Genomic DNA, 26,907 nt, shown 5'->3' with positions numbered 1-26,907 from the left:
CTCTCTCTCTCTCTCTCTCTCGTTTCAGTTAATCCATTTTGCTCGCGTTTTAGTTTACCCGCGCCGCGAATAGTAGTTTACCAGTCAGACTTTGCTCGAGTACCAGAGGGAGAAAAGAGTTGTGGTCCTGTATCTCGGGTGGCCTGTCTCGTCAGTCGCTGGGGTGTTCCTGTTCCATTCCCAGGTGCAGTGCGTAAGCTCCGTGAGACGGATTGGTCGTGGTCAGGCCATTCCTGCGCTGAGGCATCGTCATTCGGGTGCAGGGTCCTGCTCGGCTCGAACTCTGGTGCCCAAGTGAAGTCTGACATTTTGTTCTCACCTTAGTTTCCATTTAGAGTCAATAGTTAGTCCATAGTTAGAGTCAATAGTTAGAGTCTTGTTCGCAATCGTCTAAAATCCTTCTCCAATATTCGCTCCGTATAATAGGGTGGTAATTTAATAGGGAAGGGGGCAGTGGGGATTGTCCACTGTCTGGGTCTCGAACGTAGTCACCTCCACGCGGTGAGACCTGGGTTGGTATCGTTTTCAAAGTCTTTGGAAACGGTACCAAGCGGAGAACTACGAACTAGTTTAAGAATCTCTGTATCTAAAATTGTATGTTCAATTTTTATTTACATTACCTTTTTAATAGTAATAAGAATCTATAATAACAAATTCAACATGTCAGCACTGTTTAAGTACATAGCCTTTACATCCTTAAGCTAAACCGAACCGAATCGGCGATTCGATTTCTAGTTTCATTCGTTTTGAAATAATAAATTTATCTTTAAACGGAAGGGAACAGCGTATTTCATTTTCCCTGGCGAACTCGTGAACAAAAATTGATACGATCAAAGAAACGGTACTGTCACTCGGTTCTCGTGACAAGGGTGGGCGCAGAAGCGACTTTTTCGTGAGCCCCGACTTCTGGCTCATGAGATTTAATTGTCCGGACTGGCGGAAAGACAAACGAGCGAGTTCCGCGGCGGAATTCGGGTTTCCGATGCGACGGGGGCTCGTCGGGATTACCGGCAACAAATCATCGGGATTAGAACGGAGCGCGGGTGTATCGAGTTCGAAAGAAGAGAAACGAACGAACGAACAGGGTCGCTCCGTGACTGCTCGGAGGAGGGTGGAGATTCCGACGGGCGTGAGCTCCGTGAGCTTGTAAAATCAAAAGGACAAACAATTAATAACCCCGGTACCGGCGATTAATCAGAATTTAACTCGCAGTTAAATACTCGGGTAGTCGCGGGGGTGGGTGGGATCGCGGACGCTCGGGACGGGATATCGCCGAGGGTACGGTGCACGCAGGATAAACAAAGGTTTACATCAGTGTCAGTCGCAACAAGTCCGAATTCGTCTAGGGTTCCCGGCATGAATATTCACGGTGCGCCCGTTCGTCCGTCCCTTCCAACCTCCGCGCGCGCCAATTCCACCCTGTAACGCCCTGCCCCTCCCGTCCCTATCACGCACGCACTGTATCGCTCTGCACGGGTCCGCGACCATTTGCCACCCCCTGCGATATCCATCGAACGGCTACCGGTCAAAGGCTGAAATCACAATACGCGTTTGTCCGGTTGACGAAGTCGACTCGGCCGGGAGTCACTAAAGCAAATAGAACGAGACGGCGAGGGTGCGGATGGGAAGGTGGGGTCGATCGCGGGGGTGACGCGCACCGACGGAGCCAAGGGTGCCGCGGAGAGAACCAATGGTCATTGCCTTTGAATTGGAAATTACGTTTCGGCCGGTCAAGTGTCGATTTTCGCTCCCGTATTAACGGCTCCGTCCCTCCCACGGTTTTCCATCGTTTGTAAGAGATCGACGGCCACGACGAAAGAACCACTCTCGCTTCCTTTTTCCAAAGTCTCTGAACACGTGAACGCTCTAATTGTACCGATCGAAGTTTCGACGAGCCGCGGTGGCTGTGAAGTGAACGGGGTGTCGTTCGACGGCGAGAGTATTTCGCACGACCAGTCGAATGATTTAATCCCAGAATGATGGACGGGCACGTCGCGACGATGATCTGCGTGCCGTGAAGTGACAAGTGGTCAGGATCACGGGGAAACCTCGGTGGCGGATGACGGTGGGTGATGGCCGAGGGTGGTCGAATCGTGGTCGACGTTGGTGTCGTATCGGTGACCGGACCCGGGGGCTACCGGATTTCAGAACCGCGCGGCGCCGAGGGGGAGGGGGCTCGCACCGTACAAATCATCCGGGCATTACAGCGTCACGTCGGGACTCAACCTGTCGCGCGACCGGAAACTGGATGCCGACGGTAATGCTGATTTATAGGACGCGAAACGCTCGCGTGTCGCACGACGAGCCGCGCATCCCGCGTTCTCGCGGCTCATTTTTCTTTGCGAATTCAGCGGACAAGGACGTTTAAAAGACTGCACGAAGAACGCGTTATGTCACGAAATTATACGCGAGTAAGATGGTAACGCTGATCGATCGACTCGACCCGAGAATTTCGAGCGTCACGCGTCGATCCGACAGGTATCGGGACTCAGTCCGAACCACCCATATTGTATTTTCTATATATGTACGATTCAGTATTGTCCTACCTTTCGAGATGTTTCACTATGTCTTCGTAGGCAGCTCGGCAGTTTTCCCAAACCGTCCCGGACCTGTGGATCAAAAAAAAAAGTCGACGCTTGAGACACGACGGAAGGAGAGAGAGAGTCCGAAACGAAGTCGGTCTCGCGGGAAAGAAAAACGACGAGGAAAGCTTGCGTACAGAGAGAAGGGGCACGGTTGATAAGCGAATCGGTTAATTATAAGCCTGCCACGGGATATTCTCGAGGAAAGTGGATCCACGGAGTTGATTAAGAGTCCTCCTCTCCAGTACGTCTCGTCTTTCGTTTGTCCTTTGATTCGATCGTCTCGAAAACGAAGCTTTGAAGTCTTGCTGATTAAAAAAGACGTCTGGCCCCCGAGAGCTTCGGCTAATTTACCGGCTGTATCGACCGAAAACGCTTTCACGGCATAACAGAGACGTCACCGAATCCGATGTTCCTCGTGGAACCGGTAGCTCTCCCGTCTCTCTCGTTCCGGACAACGTCTTCCTAATTTTACCGAGAATCGAGAAACGTTTTGACGGGATGATCGAGCGACTCGCGAGGGAAGCGACGGGCGTCGAGAACGGAAGGAAGTTCTGGTCTCGAGACGGACCCGGGAGCCGTGTAAACCGGTCGAGTGGGTTGCAAGAAGGAACGGCGAGAGGGTCCGGGCGACGGGGGCGTCGGGGGTTGAATCAGAGGGTGACGATAGAGGGCAACGGCGCGGCTCTTGGTGACGGAGCGGTACGCCAGGATGGGGTTGCGTTGAATTAATCATATTCCGGTGTTTGTCGTGCCGCCCCTAGACGTAATCCGTCTTACCTCCCGATCTCTCTCGCTCCTCTGCCACGATAGATTTGCATTTTAATTAAAAGCAAAGCGCTGAAATCATAATGCGAAACGTGCGGCGCCGCCTTCGTCGCGTCATTATACACGTAGGCGTGCTGCCTCGGAAGGACACGGTCTGACCGTCGTCGTCGGACCTTCGGGACGAATCGACGGTTTCTTCGCCGATACACCGATGAGAATTCGTCGGGAACTCGCCGGGTCGGATCGACGATCGGAAGAGAACGAGGAAGACGAAGCGACGGGGTTACGGACTAATGGCGATTAGGACGAGGCTAATTACGGCTGGCGAATGTAATCGAAAATCGAGACTAGTCTCCAAAGCTCCCGGAGTTTCACGGGGAACCACCATCTATTAGAAACGCGTTAACAAATGCCGGGATTAGCCCCGAGACTACCCTTCCTCCCCGAGCAGGATCCTCCTTCGATAGACTGGCTTCGTCTCCCTATTCGTGTCTCCCGCGTGAACGACTCGTGTAATCCGCGATATACGTCTCGGGACCGCAGCGCCTCGAGGATTTACCACTTCGAGGCAAATGTTAAATGGAATACGAAAGGGTTGTTCGTAACACGAGGTGCTACGCGGTAGATCGATTCAGACGTCGAAGGCAACGGAGGATCACGGGAAAAATGAAAGTTTCGTCATTACGACGACGGCAATCAATGGGTTCGACGACGGGGTCGAGTCACAGCACCGGGAGGAGAAGGGTTGAGGTCGCGCGAGTAACACGAGCCGAGTAAACGACCTAGAAGGAACGCGACGCAGCCAAGGAAACGGACTTGGAACGGGAGCGGGAGTTCGCCCGACCGGCAAGAGTCGCGAGAGAGGGAAGGAAAAGATCAAGCAGTGTCGAGACCCCTCGGATTTCCACGGCTTCGCCGTCTCTTCAAATCCTCTTAAAGTTGTATTCTTTTGGCCTCGCCGGCCCTTCGTTTCGAATAAACCCGGCAAGAAACGACTGCAGGACTCGGAATCAACTTCGCCTACTCTTATCGCTCTATGCACCGTTTCATTAATAGAGACGATCGTCTTTCCGTCAGATTTTAATTCGTCGTCAACGTCTCTGTCTCGGAATATAAAAGTATCTCACCTCGCGAGCGCCTCCATGTTGGACATGTTCGGGTTCACTTTAAGGCCCTGCTCGGCCCGCGCCTGAGCCTGGGCCTGCAGGTGATGCGGCAGACTAGCCGGCGACAGGATCGCCGTGTGTCCTGCACCCGGATGTCCACCCAGTTGCATGAACTGCATGTGACTCAAGTGCGTGGGCGGGTGATTGTACCCGTTGGCGAGCAACGGCGATTTCTCCATTCTCGGCACATCTGTAACAGAATCGAGGGAAGCGTTAGCCTGACCGAATCTCTGCGGTGGAACGGATCTACGCGCCACGGCAAATACCGTTGTGTATATTTGCCGGAGGATCCGTACTCGGGATTCTCCGTGTTTCGAGGTTTCCGAACCGGCCATTTATCTTCGTCGACGAGCACGCGTCACGATCTCGGTCAGGGGACGGCCGTGAGGAAGACACCACCGCCCGGAACGAACGGACCGTTTGCGTTGGCAGCCGTGGCGGAATCACGGCCAACTTTGTAGGAACGTTCGAGAGGCCTCCGGGACGATCGTCGAGAAGGAGGCCCGGTACCATTTACAGATTCCACTCGTGCAAAGATGACGTCGAAGACGACGGTATTGGGGCCCGAGATCGGTCGGGAAGGGGGCAGCGGTAAGAGGGCGACGCGTATACGGGGCAGACGGTGCAACCGTGGAAGCGCGAGGGAGACGAACAACGGGAACAGCGAGAGGGGGTAGAAAATGAGCGGTGCCTATTCATTACAAATTATCTAAATGGCAGTGATTTCGGCGGACCGGCTGGCCGTTTGACGAGTAAGTGGCGGGTTCGCCGGGACAGTGACTGTCGATCCGGTCGGCGACCGGCCGACCGGCAACGGGAACCGCGCCGCGGATCGTTTGACAACCACTGTGGGACCCGGCCCATGACCGGCCCTAAAATTGGACTTATTACAACTTATAGAGCGCGATTTGAACGCTCCGCTCAATAACATACATTATCCCCGATCCATATGATTTAATGAAATCCCTCTAAACTCTCCACTTAGCCTCAGTACCTTCTCGCGCGGTACCCTTCTTTTTTCCCCTCGCCCCTACAGCGGTGCGTACGCGCTCTTTCGCAGATTGCTACGTGCGCACCGTCGTCGCGAGAGAAACAGACCGGAGTGAAAGAGTCGGACCGATAGTCACGGCTGGCGTCGGTCGGCGAGGAAACGAGTCCGAGAGAGAACCGGCGCGGCACGTTCCGATCACCGAGGATACTTAAAACGCACCTTTCCCCGATTTTATAACCCAGGCAACGGTCATTTGGTCGGTCGCGACGCGTTCGACGTGGTGCGACGACAGATGAAGACGTTTCGACCGGACGCTCCGCGGAACGGCTCCGGGGACTCGCCTCAAAAATGGGAATCGTCGTGACGCAGAGGATCCAAGGATACCGCGATCCTTCCGTTAAAGACCAAACGAGTTTGAAACGAAGAAAAGGAAGGGTCGGACGAAAGGGAGTTGCGATCTCTGATCGCAGTCGTCGCGACGACCGACCAGCAGAGAGCGAAACGCGAGGGACGATAAAACACAATTTGAGCTAAAGACCGCGCTCCTATAACTTCCCATCCCCCGAGCCCTGTAGCGCGGACGTGTACCGGCACCTCCTTGCCCCTCTCGTAGCTGATGAGGTGACAACCCATAATTATACAGACCGCTTTCTGTCTGGGCTGACTGCAGTGGCATGCGGAGGAGAGGCCTCCATCATCCACCCCGTACCACCTTCTGCCTCTTCTCCTTTCTTCGCTATCCTCCCCGAGTCTTTCTCCTCGTCCGACTTTCCTCCTCCCGCTTCACGGACCTTCTGACCGTGCGCATTCTCGCTCGTCTCTTCTTTCTTCCACCGTATCGTTGCCGATCTGCCTTTTTTCTCCCTCGTTACCCTTTATCCTCCCGCTCCCACACGTCCACCTACCTCTTTCTCATCCACCGAGCGAACCGTTCGCCGGACTTTGACTTTCCTCGCCGCTTTAATAACGATACGCGTGTTTTCTTCGCGAACCCGAGCCGAGGAGAAATATCAGCGGCAGCGGTCGGAAGAGAGAAGGGGGGCCCGGACGGGTAGTCACCTCCACCCTCGTGCGCCCGCGGGAGAAGGACGACCGCGCTACTTCTTTCCTGGTGTTAATTACAAAACGCGAGAATAAATTGCCGGGCTAAATGAGCGCGCCCGGTGTATCTTTCTCTGCGCCGCGACCTCGTCACGTCTGTTCCCTCTCGCAACGCGACGGACAGATGAATGGAAGGCGAGCCGTCTGCACAGGTGGAATTTGTTATGCGTCGCGATCACGGCCCTCGCTATCGCGTCCCGATCTCTCACCAGAGACCGAACGATTCGTGGTAGTCTCGCGAGAATCAGACGATAAAACGTATTCCACTCGCTCGTTCGAATCGTCGACCGTCGCACGATTCTCTTCGATACAATTGGGAACACGGTTCGCCTCCGGGACTCGTTTTTCCCTTTGTAGTTCTCCCTACGGTCGAGTGACCACCGTGAACGAGAGGCACGGTGAAATTATTCGGAAAATTTGCCCTTTGTGTCCGCGGATCCTCCGGCCGTACGGCGCGACGCAAAGTTTCCGGCATTGTTCTTACCAAACGACGAAGAAATCGACCGGCTCCCTCTACCCCCGACGCGCTCGACCGCGGTAACGCTGCGCGGTATTTGCGCTTAGGTATGTATATGTTTACCCTCGACACCGACTCCCTCAAAACCCTTGGATTTAACCCTCGAACACCGACCCTCCGGCTACGGCCGATGTCATCGCGGCCCTTTAAGTACCTCCGCGACCCTTCTTCGCGCCGTTCGTCTTTTCTTCGCAGGAATCGTCCCCGACGACGCTTCCTACGGTCGACGGGGATCCTCGCGAGAATCGCGCCCGTTACCCGTGCACGTGTATCCCGGCCGGCGTGTGTTGGTACATAAACACGAGACGGGAAACACAGTTTCGCGCAGGAGGAATCCGGTTTTTCAAGTAATCGAGAGCCGGGCCAGCAGGCGAGCCGGGCGAGCAGACAGGCAGGCGGGCAGCCATCGAGGTAGCGTCCGGCCTCGAAACGACCGAGGAGAGAGTGGATGCCATGGCTATGTACCTACACCTCCTCGCTCCACCTTCCTTCGTCCCGTGCACCTCTTTCCTCGCTTTCCTCTTTCACCACACCCATCCTTCTTAATCGCCGCGCATTGAGACGTATGGCTGGCTGTCCGAGACCCTTCCTCGATCTTCTCTCGGCCGCGGTGACACGACCCGAGGTTCGCGCATTTAGAGCTTTTCCAATTGCGAAAGAAGGCGTTCGAGGGATGCAGCAGAGACGAGCTCGAGAGTATTGAGACGTGGGCCACGTTACGAGAGAAGGAGGACGCGGGTAAGAGATACGATCGATTATTCTTGGGAAGTTGGAGTTTTCTTCCCTCTACCCCAGCCGGGTACCACGCGTATCGCCGCGAAGCAGCGGCAGTCCAGTATTTGTTCTTCCGCAGGACTCCGACGATACCGAGCATCATCCGAGGGCAGTAAACCTTTTGATATATAGTCGACGGTTTTTAGAGTTCTGTCAGCCACGCCCACAATCAGCCTTAGTATTATTTACACTCCTCGTGGTTTGTAGTCGGTCGTCTCGGTCCCCGGCCGTCGCCTTTTTACTCGTTTCGCGCAGCTCTTCTTGCCCCGTCGTCCGCCTCTCCGTCATCGGGTCTTCCGACGTTTTTCTGCCTTTTGGCGAACGCCATCGATCCACCGTTTTTCTCCCGCCGCTCTTTGATGTGTCCCGATCGATCCAGAAACTGGCTCTTCTTATTTATAAAATTAGATAGAATCGCGCGAGCTTCAACGTCCCTCGCGAAATTATCTATTCCTCGAGCAGGCCTGTACGCGATCGCAATAGCCGCCGGCGCGGATTTCAGATTTCGTCCACCCGGACACGCAACGGACTTCGAGGAGAAGGGGACCGCATATTTTATTTCTGAAATGATGATGATACGCACGGAACCTTCGGTTTTATCACGACTACCCCCGGTCACGAACGGCGCCGATCCGTGTTTACGCTCCAAAAAATCTTCGGCCACGGTAAGAACAGGCGATTGTCAATTCGAGTTACACGATTCCATGAATCTGGCATTTTTCTGATCACCGCGAGTGCTTCGACTCACTCGTCCATCACACGACTTCGTCATCGGTTGCTCTCCAATTACACGATTTTATGATTCATTTTTACTCAGAAGATTCTACGATGGCGATGCAGTCAAACAGAGAGGTCTCGTGTTCTCCGATCACACATGTTCCCCAATTTATTATTTCTACTCGTGTACACGTTCAATTACGAGGCTCTATTTCATGAAACGTAGTTGTTATTTCTGGAGCGAAGTTAAAGGGGCGATCGAAAAATCGACGGAGCTAATCTCGAAGGTAAATCTTGCCCGCGGGCTAATCAAAACCGAGCATCGTGCCTGGGGCCCCGCGCATCTGCCCGTCAGCGTTGCAATAGGCTCGTCGGGCCCGACCCGTCCCGTCGGCGCATCCTCTGCGCCCGATACTTTTTCACGTGCCTCGCAACATCGGTTAATCCTCTGCATAAACATTGTATTGTATTTCGCCAGGGATGCTCCCATTATATCATATTTTGTTATTAATATCTTCCGACTGGCTGGGCCCAGAAGCTGGGACGGGGCACTTTTGTGCGCCGGAGAAGGTGAGCCAGCCCCGAGGAAAGAGAGAGACGGAAGCGAGAGAGAGGGTGGAGAGAGGGCTCGTGTGAAAAAAAGCGAGGAAGAACGGAGAGAGACGGAGGAGCCGACCGATACCGGTTTCCTTTATCGTACAATGCCTACCGGGATTTTTATTATCCACGAACTCCGTGGTGGAGCGCAGTCGTTACGGTTTAGAATTTATTCTTTCCACAAATATGCTTCGAGTTTCCATTACTCGTTCTGTATCAATTCTTGACGCGTGCATCCAGATCCGTGCTCGACCCATTTACGTACACGCGGTTAAACGCTCGGCAAGTTTTTCCGGGTACTCGAGCCGCACGAATATCGAGTGTCGAGCGATTTAAAGGCAGCCGGCCGGGTATTCGGTCGACGAGTGCTTTCGGTTCGAACGAGATCGGAAATGAAAAGAAAATAAATAGCGGGCGGCGACAAAAAACCGCGGCTCGTTTGCGTGGGTACACGCGTAAAACGGGACCTTTGACGCGTGCCCGTGTAAACGAGCCGGGGCCGCGCCCTCGAAAAAGTAGACGTTTACCCCGCGTGTCCGAGTGGCGAAGGGAGCCGGTCGGTTTGGCAGAAAACAAGCCGCGATCCGTGGTGTCGGTTTTCATTTCCCCCGCGCTTTTTTTCGCGTTACCTCTCTGCCTCACCCTCCGCACACCGTTTTTAAATACGTGCGACGCTCGCGCTTTTTTCACCCCCTCTCGACGAGCGGCCGTTGTTCCGCGCACTTCCGCCTGTTTGTTGGTCACGAGGACCGGGCCGGCTCGTGCGAATTATAAAAATACTCGCTCGCTCGCGAACAAAGCGGCCCGCTCGTTGATTCGCGAGTTAATTGAGCGGCGCGGCACTCGCCGGCCGCTAACAAGTAAATTGTTGACCACCGCCATCGGGGCGAACCCTCCCCTCCGTGCCGGAATGGCCGGCAAATTAGTACAGATTTTTGAAGCAATTAGCCCTCGGTTTTCACCGCAGGAAATTGCCGTCACTCGTCTAAAAAAGGCAGCGGCACTCAGCTCCACGCTTTCTACGCGGACCGCAGCTCCTGCGAAAAACTCCCGTCCCGTTCGGATCCCGTTTCGCGTGGTACCACCGGAATAAAACGGGCGATGAAACGGCGCGTGGAGCGCGGTAATTAAGCCGTACTAAAACCGGACGTCGTCCCGCGAGCATCGCCCGCGCGCGTTTTATGGCGACGAGGAGGACGCGTCAGCTTGCTCGCGGCGAGGGACCCGGCCTCCCATCTTTTATGCACGACCGGCCGGCATGCGTCGCGGATCCCTCGTTTCACGATGCAATCGTCGATCCACGGATGAGAATCGTTTCTACCGTGAATCACGAATCGACCTTGCGTCAATGGAAACGGACACTGTACACTTTGAAACGTTGTCGACAAATCATGAGCATCCCCTCGAAGCGAACACGTATCGCCGGAGTAGCTCCCTGCAGCGAGAGGTCGAGCCTACTTTTTCTCCCGCGTCGCAGGTTTAACGTCTTCATTTGGCTGTAGCATGCGAGCGTTTCGTTACGAGGCAAAAACCGGCGAAACGCGAAAATTCCTGGCCCTCGACTGATTTACGGCCGCGTGCCACGCAGAACGATGTTGCGCCAGCGAACGGGTTTTAATTCACCGGTCGTTCTGTTACACCGCCTCCCGTGGAACGGCCACCCTCCTCCCTTTTACCCTTGTCTTCGTACCGAATCGCGAGACTAATCGTCCACCGGTCGACGAGAAAATATGGCCGGTGATAAAGCGCACAAACAGAGAATCGTGAGTACAAGTTTATCCCGCGAAAATCCCACGCCAGTACAAACAGTCGCGTTCGAGATTCAATTTTATAGAGGCGAGCCGTGAAATGAATAATTTCTATATTAAATGTATGATTCGATGAACGCGTAGATCAGACATAATACGAGGACGAGGATGGGTCAAAGGTTGCGAATAAAACGGTTCGACGGTCGTAAATAATGAGATGAAAATGTACCGGGAAAAGCGTATCGTATCAGTAATAATCTCGTCGGACGTTATTATCGCTTTAATCGCGAGGATTATTTCACTTTCGCGTCAAATCTCCGGACCGCTCTCGGTTTTGGCTTCGGTTTCGCGTCCCTCGCAGCGGTGACCCTCCGCGCGGCGCGTAATTTCTGACCGCAGGCCTGAAAATTCCACGTAAGCCAGCGATCCTACGCTGTCCCGATTTCCATCCCCCTTGTATGTATCGCTTCGTCGCTGAAATCTCCGAGGTACCATCGTCCCCGAAGATTCAAACCCAATTCGTATTAATTAATTATGCACGGAACGAACAGAGCATCCAAGTACGAATTATAAGCTGTTATAAATTTATTTTAGCGACGGGACGCGGGTGTTAAACGCGTATATGTAAGTCGATATTTGTGAGACAGATTGGAAAGCGTGAAAATTGTCGCGCGTCGGAAAGAGGTCTCGGCACGGTCGATGGCGGAACGTCGATGCGAGTCGGGCCCCGCTATTAACCAGGTTTTATTGGTACACGAGCCGGCCGCGTTGGCTGACCTACGACCGGCAACAGTTAATCAATGCTTTTATGAGCATTCGCTTGCCAGTACAGCGTCGTTGCAGCCGCGACCAGCCGAACACCGGCCCGACCACCACCCACTAACGGGGACGCCCCTCTCTCGTATCCGTTCGAACGGTGGACAGAGCTCGCCCATCGAACAAATAAATCTTCCCGCGGAACGAAATTATTATTCGACGATCTTCGTGAAATAAATCCCATCCGAACACACCGATTTGAAACGCAATTTGTATCGGGCTCGGAGTTCTGGACGGAAACACCGAGGCTTTGTCTGGTGACGCGTCGACACGCGTAACGACGATGAAGATCGAGTAGAAGAAGGGAAATACGTTGGACGCGTAAACGCGGATGCTTGGATAATTTACTTAGTTTGCGCATTAATACACGATTCGCCGTGCATTAGGTCATATAATATAAATTGCGGCCGGCCAATTTGATTAATGCTATTTCGGTAATCGATGCATTAAATAATTACGGGGGGAGGGTCGGAACGCACACGAACGGCTCGACGTTAGCCGATAGTCATTAGTTTATTACGCAGCCTAGGCCGGCCACTAGTTCCAGCTCTGGGAATAGTTTCATCGAAAAACGATCGAGCGAAACCGAGCAGAAGGCGCGAGCCGACGCTTCCGTCCGTCCAGGGAGACCGTCTCCCTCTCTGTCCGTCTCCCACGCCTTTGACCCGAGCCGAGCAACCCCCGAAGCCGCCGCTTTATATCCCTATCTCCGTCTCCCGGCCGCCAGCCCTCGTTCCCCCTCGGGCTATTTATTTTTCTCATCGGTTTTAATTTTGTAGAGACAACATAGATGCATATCGGCCTCTGTACTCGCCGTGCACAGAGAGCTGCGTGCCACGCCACGTATATACACGGCCATTGTGCAACGCCACGTCCCGAATGGATGTTACGCCGCGGCTATCGGGATCGGATCTCGCTCGTTGAGTTTATTAATTGCGTTATGGCAAGTGGCGCTCGCCTACCGGTCCAAATTGAAAAAAATCCCGTTGTACAACGAGCCACGCCGCTGCTCTCGCCGCGCGTACGTGTTGCTCTCGTGTCCCTCCCTCCACCGTTTTCCTCCTCCCGCCTCTTCACTCTCACTTTTTTATCCTCTTTAATCGGCTGCTCCTTCCGCGAGCTCCTCTTTCAAGATTTTTCTGAATGAACCGAAACAACCCCTTAAACGTTTTTACAATACAAACGCGCTTCTGGAGTGACACGTGATTTTGGTAAACAGGACCGAGAGGAGCCTGGCCAGGATGCTGATTAACCGGTTAAAATATTCGTCGACTCTATTGGTTCCTCGGGAGCGGTAAAGCTCGGGTCGGAAGGCGGATCATAAAATCGCATGGAACCGCGTCGGCGATTGCCGTTCGGAAATTGGTTAAGCAAATAATCGCGAATACGCGGCGGGCCCGTTCAATTTTACGGGCAAATACGTTTCACGGGTGCAACGTTAATGAATTAATGCCGCGCGGACGAGCGCGAGCGAGCGTACCTGCGGAACGGCATCGGCGCGGCGCGGCGCGGCGCAGCGCGGTGCCAGGCTATGGGTAAACGTTGAAACGGCTAGCAATTAATTACGAGCCCGCGGTAATTGTATAATTGTTTTACGATTGGATCCCCTTTTCTGGGTACGATTGATCGCCGCGATCCATACGCGACCGTCGTCGTCGGCCTTTTAATTCCATCCTTCGGGAACGCGTGAGCCGAACGAATCCGCGCGCGAGTTCTGCAATAAACGCCGCGCCGTGACGGTTTTATCCGTCTGGAATTTAACTGCAGTAACGCACTGCGATAATGACTGATGAACGAATGGAAACGGATTTCATTCGTTTCTCGAGCCTCGTAAAATTAATGTCGTAAATAAACGCCTTTAAACTCGTTGCCAACAGTCAGTGTCGGCTCGCGATCGGCTCGTTTCTTTCTACTGGAACGCGTCGATAAAACGGATTAAACTGCTCATTGCACGTTATAAACGTGATCAGAGGCGAGCGAAATTAACGACGCTTATGGAACGTATCGTAAGAAGATTTCGGAACGGGGTGTATCGGTGTCGATATTCCGGTATCGACGACCGCCACCACAGGCCGCAACACGACGGTGCAGTTGCAGTTAATTTGCTCACTCCAAGTGTGTTTGATTCCCCTAATTAATTGATCGGTAGGGTCACCGTGGCACGGCGTGTATACGGATGGCAGTAATCAAGTGCGTGCCCCTGGTACCAGGGCTACCGTGCACTTTGCCCACGAGCTTGCCCGTGATTTCGTTAACTTCATCACTTTCACATCAATCCTATCGATTCCTATCAAACGAGAAACCTGATCCCGGAAATCGCGGTCTGTCTTCCGTACATTTTGGCTGGAATTTATAGTCGTTTCTCAGTTCTCAACTGCTTGTTAGTCTTAATAAAACTTTTCATCAATCACGTATCACTCATAGATATGCAACAAGCAGTTGAGAACTAAGAAACGACTATAAATTCGAACCTTAAATTTATCATCCTACTTCGAGTGTTCTCTTGAAGTACGAATGGTCGTCGATCATGGAACGCGACGACACGAGTTGTGACGTCTTCGTAAAATGAAAAAATCGAAAGAGACTCACCCAAATGGCCGTTCTCGTAGTAGTCGCCGTTGTCCATTCTGTGCTTCTTGAGGGATGGTTGGGGGTGGTGACCGGCCGCTGCTGCCAGATGACTGGCCGCGAGACTGAGACCGACGGAAGCTCTCTTCGGTGGTCTTCCTGGCCTGGAGCTGTACAGTGGTAGAGAGTTACTGTGGTTAGAGACACCTGTCATCGAGGCAATGTCTTACCCCGATCGTCGAGCTTACGACCACTGTCGTAAGTGGTGAGTTCAACGCGAGAAAAGACCTGTCTGATACAAATTGCCGGCAACCTGTTAATCCATCGGGCAATTTTATCTTGTTCGCCCCGACGCTAACGCGTTACTCACGATAAGAATAAACAAAATGAAATCGCCCGTTGACAAACTAGTTATACGCATTCTATGTTCGCTGTCTGACGGTCTTTTCTCGCGATCCGATGACTCTTCGGCTCGGATTCCGAGACCGATCGGTCTCGCGCGAGAGCAAACTCATTTCTCAACTGTGTATGCTACGAGCGACGATTAGTCTATCTGGTATCTGGAACACGGCCACGTTTTCGAGAACTGGTTCCGCGAACGAAATTCACCGTCTCGCGATTTCGCACAACGGGACACGCGAACGAGTCGCGAGATACCACCGGCTAATACGTAGTGACGGTGTCGCGATAAACCTAATAGGGGGAAGATAAAGGCGCGCGTGGGACGACAAAACGGGCGAAACGGCTCGCATTTGCATAACTTATCGTGTCTCCGGGACTCGATCATTCTCGCAGCTTCGACCCAGAGAACAGAAATAATTCACGAGTGCCCGAGCGCAGAGATATGTACCGATCTAGCTTCGCTAAAATTGGATCATCTGAACGAGATCGAATCGAGGTTCGTCCAGTGAGAGAGTGAAATCGAAGGAAACCGATCAGGGTTTCAGGTGCGAAAACGCGTCAGAGGATCTCTGGCGAGGAGCGAATCGCTGGATGACGAAGAGTGGATGCTGCGGCTGACAGGAACGCTCATTTTTCATAACAGGCGCCGGAGAGGCGCTTCGTATATAGATACGCGCCGTGCAAAGTGTACACACGCGCGATTCGAGCTTTCGTTTTCGTTCCGCCGTGAAAATGCATCTCAGGTTTGTCGTTACCGTAGCCAGACCCTTTCCTTCCCACTATAATGGCCAGTGACTCCCGATTCACAGTTTCATGTCGTTTTTGTTAGTTGTTCATTTGCGATGTACTTTGCACATTTACGTCAAAGGAAGCGAAGTAAGACGAGTCGTAAAGAAATCGAAGAAATAGTCGTGTACGAAATATTCTCATATTGAGCTTTTCCATAAAACCTGCTGTTATTTCTCTGCCGGAGTTCAGGCGAGAGCGAGTTGAGGATCTCTGGCCGGTAAGCGAGCAATCTCATAGTAGTCAGGACAGATTTGTAAATCTAATTTTTCATCCCGTCTTTCTGCCAGCCCTCTCGCTTCTCCTCCGTTTAACTCCGTGTTCCTCTCCTCCCCCTTGGGTCCCTTCGACATCGGGGTGCTGCTCTCTTCATCCAAGAGGGACCTCCCGATCTCTCGATCTCCTGGCGCCCTCCCACTCCGTAGCTCGCTACGTTTCTTCAGCTTCGTGGCTCGTTCTCGTCTATCATCCTTTCTCCCTCTCTCTCTCTCGCTTTCTCCGCCGCCTTCTCTCACGCATGGGATCTGTAGACGATTCTCAGACGGCCGGTTTATACGCCGCGGCGTTGATCTCTTAAACCGCTTAGCTTCGGGTTACACCGAAAACAAGAACGCACTCTCAAGCGCTTAGACCCGCATAATACGCACTTGTTTGCGTACCAAGTCTACCGGCGGAATAAGAAAGTCGTCCACCTTCGTGCCCGCAACGAGTCTAACGATCTGTCCATCCGACATCAGGAATTTTTTAAAAGATTCAAGGCTCTTCTCTTTAAAATTAATTGTCACGTTGCAAAAATCATTGCATCTGTTGACGATCGGTTGTCTAATGCTATTTTTAATGAATACCGTGCAATTATTTGTGCACCAATCGAAATAATAACGGGTGTATCAGACCTGAACTGTGTTTCTAATAAATGATAGAATTCGTCAATGCATTAATTGGCGATTGGGAAAGACGTTTACGAAATCGCGTTGCATGTTCGATTGGCCAAGAGATGAAAGAGAAAGAGAGATTGGTAGTAATCGTTGCTGCAACTAGCAGATTTCGTTTCCACACTCGATACAATTAATTCCCCGCTCTTTGACCAACGCGTTGGCGCCTATCTTTTTTTTTTCCAGCGTCAAAGAATTTTCAAGCATCGAGGTTGTAAAAACTGGTAGAAATGAAGAAATTCCTCGCGATGCATAATCGCGATTGCGTCAACAGTAGTTATGCGAATTGAACGGAGAAGTCGACTGGAACGACTAAGATTATTCTGTTCGTAAATGCGGTACACCCCCATTCATAAATCTTAAAACGTATTACGAAACGTGTAATCGAATGAAACGCTGTACGCGTACGAGTAGAGGAACTACAATCGTTGATATTTCAATAAATAATTATAACGAAACACGTGGTCACGGATTTACTACGATTTACTATTGAGACGTGATCTGTGACGTTTATTGGATTTTTTGGCTATCGAGGAGGACTGACTTCTGAACGGAGGTGTACAGGCAGACGATGCAAAGAGGGCCGCGATGCTCGCCGATAAACGATGCAGATGACCAAGATTAGATGCAACTTTACGTTGGATTCGCGTCCGGTTGTATCGCGTGTGGGATTCGCGATGATCGCACCAGGTGCTATGCTTTGATCCCCGATCATTCCCCGCCTTAATGATCCGCTGCGCGGCAGAAACTTCGTCCTCGTCCGGTTCGGCCCGGTGGAACGGGGACCGAGATGGAGAGAGAGAAAGAGACTGAAAACGGGAACCGGAGAAATACAAAGCGGGCCAACGCAACGCAACGCAGCGGCCTCGATCCCGTGAACAACGCTCGCAAACCCATTCTTACGTGATGAACCGTTTAAAGACCAATCGACTTCGTCCCTACGGATCACCCGGGCAAAATGTTGGCTAGCGTGCCGCTCCGATCTCGTTTCGCAAAAAGTCTCAACACGATAAACGCACGTTCCCTGTTTCGCGTTCGAGTTACGAGAGCGAAAAGGAAGAGGTAGTGGCCGTTTGTCGAATCACCGGGACAGCCGAGGAATCGTCGAAATTCGAGACCCTGTCGGCGATCCGCGAGCCGTACGAGAACAATTTTAATTGACTCGGAAACAGCAACGTTTTTCGAGACACGGCGGGCGCGAGAGGGAGGACAGGGAATCGAGCGACCATAAATTGTCAATTTCGAAGTCAATTTGGCCGGGCTTACCAATCGGCTGCCGGTTAATTTCAAGGTGAATTGTGTCCAATATGGGTATATTATTAATGGCCCGGCGAGGGATAGGGTGCACTCTCCGTGCGGAGGGTTGCAACCCCGTTTTCGCGTACTGGCGCAAATCTATCGCTCGGGGCCTGCTCTCTCGTATTCGGCATTCCGGGATTAAATGCTCTCTGATGTCGCAGTAACCGGTCGCCTCGTAATCTCGCGAGGATCGACCGCGGCCGGAAACGCGATTCCAGGACAAACCGGATTCCTGATTCCCCTCCCGGCTTCCGGATTTTCCTTACGTTGCCTCGTTCCAATCTCGCCCGGGGCCACAAAGGAGCCACTGTTCCACGTTAAACAACGCGCGCTATCTTTGAATTACGATGCTCGAGTCTTATCGCATCCTGCTACCGTTCTGCGGCGTCCAAACACTCGTCGGCCGAAAACGCGGGAACGGTGCGTGCATACCAGAGAAACGAGGAGGCTTTCAACGGTGCGTTCTTCTCCCGTGAGACCTTTCCAGCCCGCGGACGAGCTTCGGTCACGTTTCTCCTATTGTCTCTCGGCGAGCCACTAAAGGATGAGCCTCGTTGATGCACAGAAGCATCGTGGGTTCAACCGATACGCGCAACATCTGCGTCAATCGGCCCCGCATGCCACCGTATCAAGTACTTCCCCTGTGTACAATGCGTGCTCGTTTAATTCACGAACGACGTGTACGAACGAACGACAAAAACTGACGATCGGACGAGATTCGACGGGAAAATCAATTTCTGTCGGCTCGTTCGGAGATCTCATTGAGAACGTCGTTGGACGAGCTAATTCGGATAATAAAACGAACACGGCCCGTTTCGACTGGTCGTTCCAGCGGCGCCTGACGCGTCCACGGCTCAATTTATACGTCCGACGCCGCGGCGAAGAGCCATCGGAATAATCCAGATTTCCTGTACGCTCGCGCGAGACTTCTACTTGTGACGCGGAACACCCTTCGGCAATTAAAAAAAACTATAAACCGCTTAACGCGGCGCGGCTCGCAGCTCGCATAAAGTCGTAAAACGATATAACGAATAATACGAGCGTTCGTGGCTCGGCTTCTAATTGTCAGTTTCGCCTTTACGTCTTCCCCTGCCCGGTTTTCCGTCCATCGACGGGCAGTGATCGTCCCGCCGAACCCCCTTCGCGCGCGAACACACGCGTTCGCCCCTCGTCCCACGGCGAATCCTTTTCCAAATGTTCCGACCCGTCGCCCGCCACCCTGTAAAGCGTCGTCGCGCGCAATTCCCGTCATAACAACGGGTTCGATTTTCGTCAAAAGTCTCTCGACGTGATCGTCGTCGCCTCCCTCGATCCTTTTTCTCTTTCGTTCCGCCCCGAGATCGGTCGAGAGCTTCTCTTTCGATTTCTCGGTTTATAAACCCGATTGCCCGGCCGGCATTTTCCAAATTATAAATTTTTACGAGGGCCGAGCTGGCAAAACTCGGCTGTTTCCTTGCCAGCGCTTCTCTCCGCTGTTCACCCTCCGTGGCAATCCCGTCAGTCAGATTGGATTTGTCCGATTTCGCGCCCGGAGTGGAAAAGAACGCGAGGGTTCCCTCTCGCCCACCCTTCATATTATTCCTCTTCACGCTCGTTCTCTTCGAGAAACAAAGAATCGAGCCGGGACGTACTACGGTTCATCGGGAAAGTCGCGTGAAATGGAGTAATAAGAACGTCGGAGCGAGCCCTGTCGGCCATAAATTTGATTGGCGAATTTGTTCCCTGATTCATAGACTGCCAGAGACTCTATCAAGGAACGGTGTAAACAGTTCGTAAACAGGAAGTCGAACGTCGGCCAGTGAAACTTCGTGTGTGGGCCTTGGGAACGCGTATCGTTGCTACGCGCCGCTATTAAGTATCAACGAAACGCGGCGCGCTGGAGAGAAAGAAAAACTCCCCTAACGGCAAGCATCGAGAGAGAGCATTTTCTAATAACCACGATGTAAAGTTGGGGTGCGTTACACAAAAGAAATCTTTGGGGGAGGCTTCGGTAGACTTATCTCGGTAATATTGGATTAAAACTTATGCTTCTCTCGGTCGCAATACGTTATTTTTATTGCTCGCGGCTTTGCATAATATTCGTTTCAGGGCGCGGAACTTCTGCTCATCTCTCTCGCTCCCTCGTCTTCTTCCGGTTCCCTCGGCCCGTCTTCGAGGCTAATTTTAATTTCGATGCCACGCCGCGTTGGGGAACGTTACGATTTCACCGTGGCTCGCTTATTTATGTTTCGAGGCTAGCCGGCCCGCTTATTAGGCTTCGCTGCGGGGGTGGGAACGCCGGAATTACCCCGTGATAGCCGCGACACCTGACTCGACGAGGGGTGGTGTTCGGGGGCGAGGCCCGCTACCTCGGCGACCGATCGACTCGGCCGATCGGTGCAACGAAACAAGAAGACTCGTGCAGATGCACGATTAATCCGAACCTGCGCGAGGCAGATGTCTCGGGGGCCTTGCTCGGGACGAGGTAATATTTTTTCCGGGACTGTTCACGCCCGGCTCGCCGCGCCACTTTCAATTTCGTACTGCTATAACTCCATAAAAAGCTCGGAACGGTGTCCGCGAGAGACGCATATATCGTTGAAACGCGCGACGGTGATTGCCGGGTCGCGAGTATCGATAACAGGTGCGACGTTTTCCCGGAACGGCGGCCGTAGCCACCACCCAAGCGGTGACTATCGGCAGGGAAACGGCACAACATTCCTTCACGCGTGACGGTATACGCACTCGCCGTAATACCCGATAATACCTGTATTTGCGCGTGCTCGTCGCGCGTTACAGCCGGCGTAATCCCGGCAATCTCGAGGACGCGGCCCAGTCTTCGGGACGAGTAATCCTGCCAATTTGGACCGCGGATTATCCAAGACGCGGCTCTTTCGCGAGACGCGTGAAACTTTGATTCGGCAACGTGCCCGTCGATTCCTACAAAGTCTTACGTACGAGCGCGAACGTAATTTCGAGCAAGTCAAAATACATCGACCCGTAAAGCGAGGTCAGTCGCGGAGAAGACGAGGGGTGACTGTGAGAAAGCGGTGTCTCTTGTTTCAATATTTCCGCAATAAATCCGCACCCGAGCTCGTTCACGTCTCACGACGAAATAAATAATTTCTTTTACTCTCTCCCGGAGCGGCTAGTTCGGCTTTTACGAGCGGGAAGCGTCCTCAGATCGGAATAATAACCGGGACAGCCGCACGCATCCGCGCGAGATACGTGCATAAACTCGCGTCGACTTACGACGTCCCCGGACACCGTTTTGTTCGTCGCTTATTGAGCCGTTAAAGGAAAGGATTCCGAGAACGATCGACGATTCGTCGACCGGTAACTTGTACGCGATACGTCTCGCCTGTTTCTTTCGCTCGTTAATCGAAATCTGGATCGGGACGAGCGACGCGAAGGAACCGAGGAAGGGGACGTCGAACACGGTGTTCGTTCCGCAACGAGGGCTAATTAATAACGCAATTAAACGGAGGTCGTAACTCAACGCGAACGCGACGCGGCCGCTCCTCGCGTCGCATCCTCGTCTTGGCCCTGGCCGCGCAGCAAGAATAATTAGGGAATTATTTTGTTTCCAAGAGGATCTCGAGATCCCATCGAACGAGGGCCCGCAGAGAGGACAGCCCCCCACCCGGTACGCGCGGCTAAATTATAATTAAATATCAAACGTTTGCAATTACTGGGTTGCACCTGCCGTTTCCGCCCCGAGACGCACCAGGCAACGAATTTCGCGCTACGTGTAAACCGGTTGCCTCGTCCCCGTGGATCAGCAGACGCGTTCTCGACCACTACGAATTATCCGAGCTATGCGACGTCTCTGCGTCTTACTCGTGTGTCCTTTGATCGCGAGCCTGTCTGATTATCGAGTACCAAAGGGTTATTCGGGTCAGAGTCGCGAGGCACCGTTGCGCGAGGGTGGTCGAAGGAGCCGCAGAACGCGGACGAGCCAGAGAGGACAGGGTTGGGAGAGCGCGTGGACGTTCTCGGTTTGCGGTCGACCCGTGCCATGCCACGCTCCGATACCTCTGCGGTTGCGGCACACACGGGCTACCACGTCGCCAATCACGTCGACGGCCTCTAAGAATAATTTCTTCTGATCTCGCGAGAACAAGAGCGAAACTAGATCAATGATCCCGACCAAGAGAACAGGGGAATCGAGATCGCGTCTTCGTCGCAAGCAGAGAAGAATGCTTCTCATTAAAGATCTGTTCACTGTTTCAACGCGTTAGACGACATTGTTCGCCTGGAGTTTCTGCAGAAAAGTGGGGAAAGTCGGGGACGTTAATATCTGTAATAAACGAACGATCGATTCCTCGACGGACCGGTTCGAGAGGAAAAATGAAACATCGGAGGAGGATCTGGTTCGACGAAAGAATCGGGACCGGTCGCGCGCGAGTTTCGCGGTCGATCATCCGCGAGGAGCCGGCGAAGCGGAAGAGAGGATCGTTTCGAGTGCGATCGCACGTAGGATTTTCGCGCCCTCCCGAGCCACGCGATCGGCCGCGATCAACTGAACGCTTCGTCATCCTACGAGACAAGTCGTCGACACCGGCCGCCGCCGCCGCCGCCGCCGTGCTTCTTTTGTTTTTCCACGACGAGATCTCGCCCCTCGGTTCGCCACCTTCTCTACCCTCTGTCATACGTGCAGCGACGATCGAGTGCTACGGCGATGAGTCGCGACGCGTTTATCTCCGGCTCTCATCGGGACGCGGCACACTCCGGTCCCGATGGGGTTAAATGGTAACGCAGTTATTGCGACCATCGATATCGCGTTTCGAGTCCCGGATTCGTCCCTCGTATTATTTCGAAAGTGATCGTCGGTATAGAAACGGAGAGGGCGAAACCGGGGGCGCATCTGTGTATACCCGGGCAGAGAGACGAACAGAGAGAGAGAGAGAGAGAGAGAGAGTCTAGCTTTATCTTAATGCCAAAATCAAATCGGCACCCGCATGGAATTAGAGATGGCATTACGAGCTATCAGCGCATATGCACCCTGCATCGGTGCAACCCCCGGGTCTGCGCTGTTCCACGAACCACGCCACCACCGTGGCACAATGCCGAGCCGAAGGGCGAGAACAATGCGAGCCGGGGTAACAAGGGAGCCCAGACGATATTACCGGGACCCTCTTTCCTGCCAAGAGTCCCGTGGAATGCGTCCACGGATCACCCGACGGGATTGCGCCTTGTTTTCTTCCGATACACGCCCTATCTTGTCCCGGAAATCCCATTGTCTGTCGATTAGTATCGCCGTTGCACCACCGATCGATTTCGCGACAGGCAAACAAATATAATTAGCTCATTAACTCCAGATATTATGCGATGTACGATACGACATTAAAAACTGAATGTACATTGTAAATTCTCGAATAATATATTTTGAATCCGTCACTGTGTTTGTTTCGTTTTTCATGAAAATTCTGAGACTTTCCAATTTCACTATTGTCACGAATTGGCTCGGTGGACGATTAACTCCGGGAATAAAGGCATGGAAAAACGAGAATTCGAATAGCCGGGAGGACGCCCGGGGGAATCCTCTCGCGAGGACCTCGACGAAGGCATTCCCGATCCCGTGTCTATCTACCCTCTACTTTCCCTCTCCCACCCGCCGCTACCATCCCTCTTCGACCATGTATATTTTTTACCCCCGGTTCCCGTCGCTCGCTTCCTTATAAACTAATTTCGTCCGGCCGCTTCCCTGCTGTCGGCGCGCTCAGTGTCGAACAATTGAATTCTCTCTTTCCATTTACCTATCCGTTTGTATCAACATTTACATTTATATTTGAATAATGGGGAAAATAAAGAGGCCCGGCGCGGCGACGTCGTCGTTTTCGCGTCCGCCGATTCCGGGGCTTCTCCTCGCTATTACATTTTTAAGCGTTCGTTTCCGAGCCCGCGGCGACTACCCCCGAACCCGACGCGAACGAGCAGGGGTAGGCCATCCCCTCTCGCGACACTCCGGGAATTCGTATTAACATTTAGATAAAACTTATGTTAATATCATTTCCATCCTTTCTCTCCGCGCTTCCACGCGTATCTCATACGTAACGGAGTTCGGAGACTCTCCAGTGTACGATTTCGAATACGAATTAGACTTCTCGAGAGACGTTACTCGATTCGTTTTTCCAAAATAAACGATCAAACCTTTTTTCAATTAGACGAGCAAACAGAAACTGGACCGAACGAGGAACTCTGTTGACAGTTTCGTTTTTTAATATCGATTTAAAGGGAGAAATTCAGTTGAGAGAAAATAGGGCGAGGGTCAAGAGTTTGTTGCAAAGATGGATAGCCAGTGGCCTTTATGGTCGATGCGTGTCACCGGCCCTCGCGGCGGTATTACGCGCGAGCGTAAACCGATGATTTAGCGGCCTGCGAGCGTCGCGCGTCGTCGTAACGGGCTTAAACGCGCACGTTACGTTGGAAAATTGACAACCGAGGTTAAGCGTCGATGTTGACCAGCCGTTCGTCTCTTCCGGATCGACGATAAAGGACGCCTGACCTGGCCGCGTCCACCGTGATCGTTGCTTTCGACGTTTCCGATGGGAAATACATCACCCATCCCTCGCGTCGCGGTGGTTTGCCCACCCGCTTTTAACCCCAGTCAACCCTTCTCTACAATATCCAAACTCTGTATTCTTTCGTAAAGAGTGAAGAACATCGGCTCTAATTATCGAGGTCAATCGCTTCTGGCGACCTTTCCGTACCGGATCGAAGAGACGGAAAGCTGTGACGACGATATTCGCCGGACGGGAAGATCGATAGCTATTACGCAACGATTTCGAGAGACTGCTTCGGACAAATTTATTACCGAGCCGTAGGGGAGAGGAGTCCGGTAGTAGTATTCCCTAGGGATCGGATCGATCGAGGGTCCCGAAACTAATTCGACGAAACGCTCGACGATTTTTCCTCGTACGCGAGCCTCGCGACCAGCCGTTTCGTCGATACGCGAGCAAGGACACGAGGAAAGAGACAGCCGCGCGTAAGCAACGAGGGTCGTCCGTTTACGAGGTAGCATATTTCTGGTAGCGTTCCGTTGCCGGGCCACCCACCGCGATCGGGGCAGTCAAAATAGCAACCGAAATCATAACGGCCGATTGTCCGTCCGTGCTCGCCTCGAGTTATGAAGCAGTAAACCCCTGTCTTCGGTACGACTGTCCCTCGCGCACAACAGACCCGGGTCCCGTCTTATGGAATAATTTCGATGATTGGACGCGGCGTACTCGTGCCATACGATGTCATCCCCTTTATGCCAGTCTTCCAGATTACCAGCATATACGCGATAAAACGGATTCGTAAACGTGTCCTCGTTATTCCTTTTAGAAATTGATTGACCCGCGCGTTTATAGTTGCACGAGCTTTCACCCGGTGCATTTATACGTTTGATAAACACAGAACGAGAACAGCGGTGCGATGATTTGTTCACGGCGAGTGAAACGCGTATGCACTCACGAGAGTTTAAAGAAATAGCTCGCGGGAATTTATAGAACTCAAACGCTCGGATGCTCGAACACTCGACCCTTCGTCGTTGCTCACGTACGTATCTCTGCGCGCGGATTTTACAAGATCGAAACGCGCTCAACGGCCGGAAAGTCGAATACGTGAAAAAAACCACTTGCCGTGCAATCGCGTGACTGACAAACGTTTGCCCGAGCTCCGGTGCACGGGCGTGAACCATGCGTTCTCGAAACGTCGCCTCTCGTGCACGCCAGTGAATCCAATCCGATACATACCTGGAACAGACAAGAATACGACAGGTGAGACACGGCGAGCAACGACAGTTTCGCTTATCGGGCGCACCAACTGGTTATCGCCGCGATCCGTCCGTCGCGAACGAGTACATGATCGATAATACACATATTTACTAATGAGGATCGACGATGTTCCCGTAGACGTCATTGACGAAGAGGGAACGAAAAGGAACAATGGAGATGAAGAACGGGCATTGATTTGTGGAACAGGTTCTTCCAATTCCAACTCTTCCACGGCTGGTAGCGTGGCGCGATCGATAAATCAGGATGGCATTAGGCGCCACTTCGAATTGGACCCACGATCTCTCTCCTACCGCCTCCTTTTAGACCATAGGAGCACGTCGGGCCGCGTCTGTGTGTGTGCACGTCCGGGGATTTATACGGGCAATATCGAGTCGGGATTAGCACGATCGGACGGACTCGAGTCATGCTCGCGGTCGATACCACGTGGCTATTAGTGTCAAAATAAAAATGTGGCCGCAATATATGGCGAGAACCGTAAGCCCTCTCTTATTGCCACGGCTGCGATGATAGAGAGACTCGGTCGCGTATTCTCCGCTCGCACACGAACCTCCGGAATATAAAAAAAATAACCGAGAGCGGCGGCGGCTGGAGAAAAACGAAGGCACGCGCTTCAATTTGAAAATATGTAAACCCGTGATACGATTCCAGAAGAAAAAGACGTGAGTTACGCCGGAATCTCGGGTGGTGATTGTTCGCAGATAGACGCGTGCAAAAAAAATGATAAAGATGGAAGGAAGGAAGGAAGGAAATCCAGTGGAGTCACCCCATCGTTTTCCTCCGAAATAAAGTGACCATGGATCAGGGGTTGTCGTGCCAGGTCCGAAAGACCCCGAGCGGCAATAAAACGCCCTTCGTCTCGTCGAGCTGTCGGACAGGCCGCGAGAACCAGGGCCATAAAACTTAGAAACAATTGTCTTTTATCGTTTTGTTGTTATTTAATTTTCCCCCGGATTGGGCAGCGAGGGCCAATCGGGGCGGCGAGCTCCGACACCTCGGCCAGGGCTCTTAAATAATTTACGAGCCTATCTCGCGCTCTCTTTTCCCTCGCCCACGCAGCGTCATCGCCGCTACACGGATTCGAGGAAAAGTACTCGCTCGAAAAAGGCACGAGTCGAATAAAGCTGACGAACGATTTCATCGAACAACCTATTGATAATTGGCAACGGAGGAACCGAAGGGTTCTCCCTTGGAAGACAAAGGCCGAGCAAAACAAATCGTTTGAAGTGTCTGCCCTGTTAGAGAATGTCCGAGCGGTACGAGCTCTATTTTTATATCCGTTCGTGCAGGAAGTTGGCCCCGCAAGGATGGGGGAGACCCGCGCGTACACGAGGCCCCCAATGAAAATAATTATTAGCGTTAAGTGGACGTCGTTAACCGGGAGTG

The 26,907-nt window shown here is 52.7% G+C and overlaps 1 protein-coding gene across 4 annotated transcripts in view; it reads right to left on the bottom strand.

The window, feature by feature from the left end:
- dac (dachshund family transcription factor) overlaps window positions 1–26,907 on the bottom strand; it is a 136,631-nt gene that overhangs the window by 70,509 nt on the left and 39,215 nt on the right. For 2 of the 4 annotated variants that reach the window (XM_018022522.2, XM_018022524.2), the window contains exons 2-4: window positions 14,367–14,515; window positions 4,478–4,706; window positions 2,547–2,609 (exon numbers count right to left, since the gene is read on the bottom strand). In XM_018022522.2, the coding sequence (XP_017878011.1) occupies window positions 2,547–2,609; window positions 4,478–4,706; window positions 14,367–14,515 (441 nt within the window). The remainder of the gene's footprint in view (window positions 1–2,546; window positions 2,610–4,477; window positions 4,707–14,366; window positions 14,516–26,907) is intronic. The other 2 variants (XM_018022523.2, XM_026812589.1) reach the window with 2 other exon arrangements.

The sequence above is a fragment of the Ceratina calcarata genome, unplaced genomic scaffold (genome assembly GCF_001652005.2).
Source record: "Ceratina calcarata isolate Rehan_Ccalc_2016 unplaced genomic scaffold, ASM165200v1 scaffold289.2, whole genome shotgun sequence".
NCBI lineage: Eukaryota > Metazoa > Arthropoda > Insecta > Hymenoptera > Apidae > Ceratina > Ceratina calcarata.
Note: the sequence above shows the minus strand (reverse complement) of the source record. Positions and strands in the feature narration are given on the sequence as shown.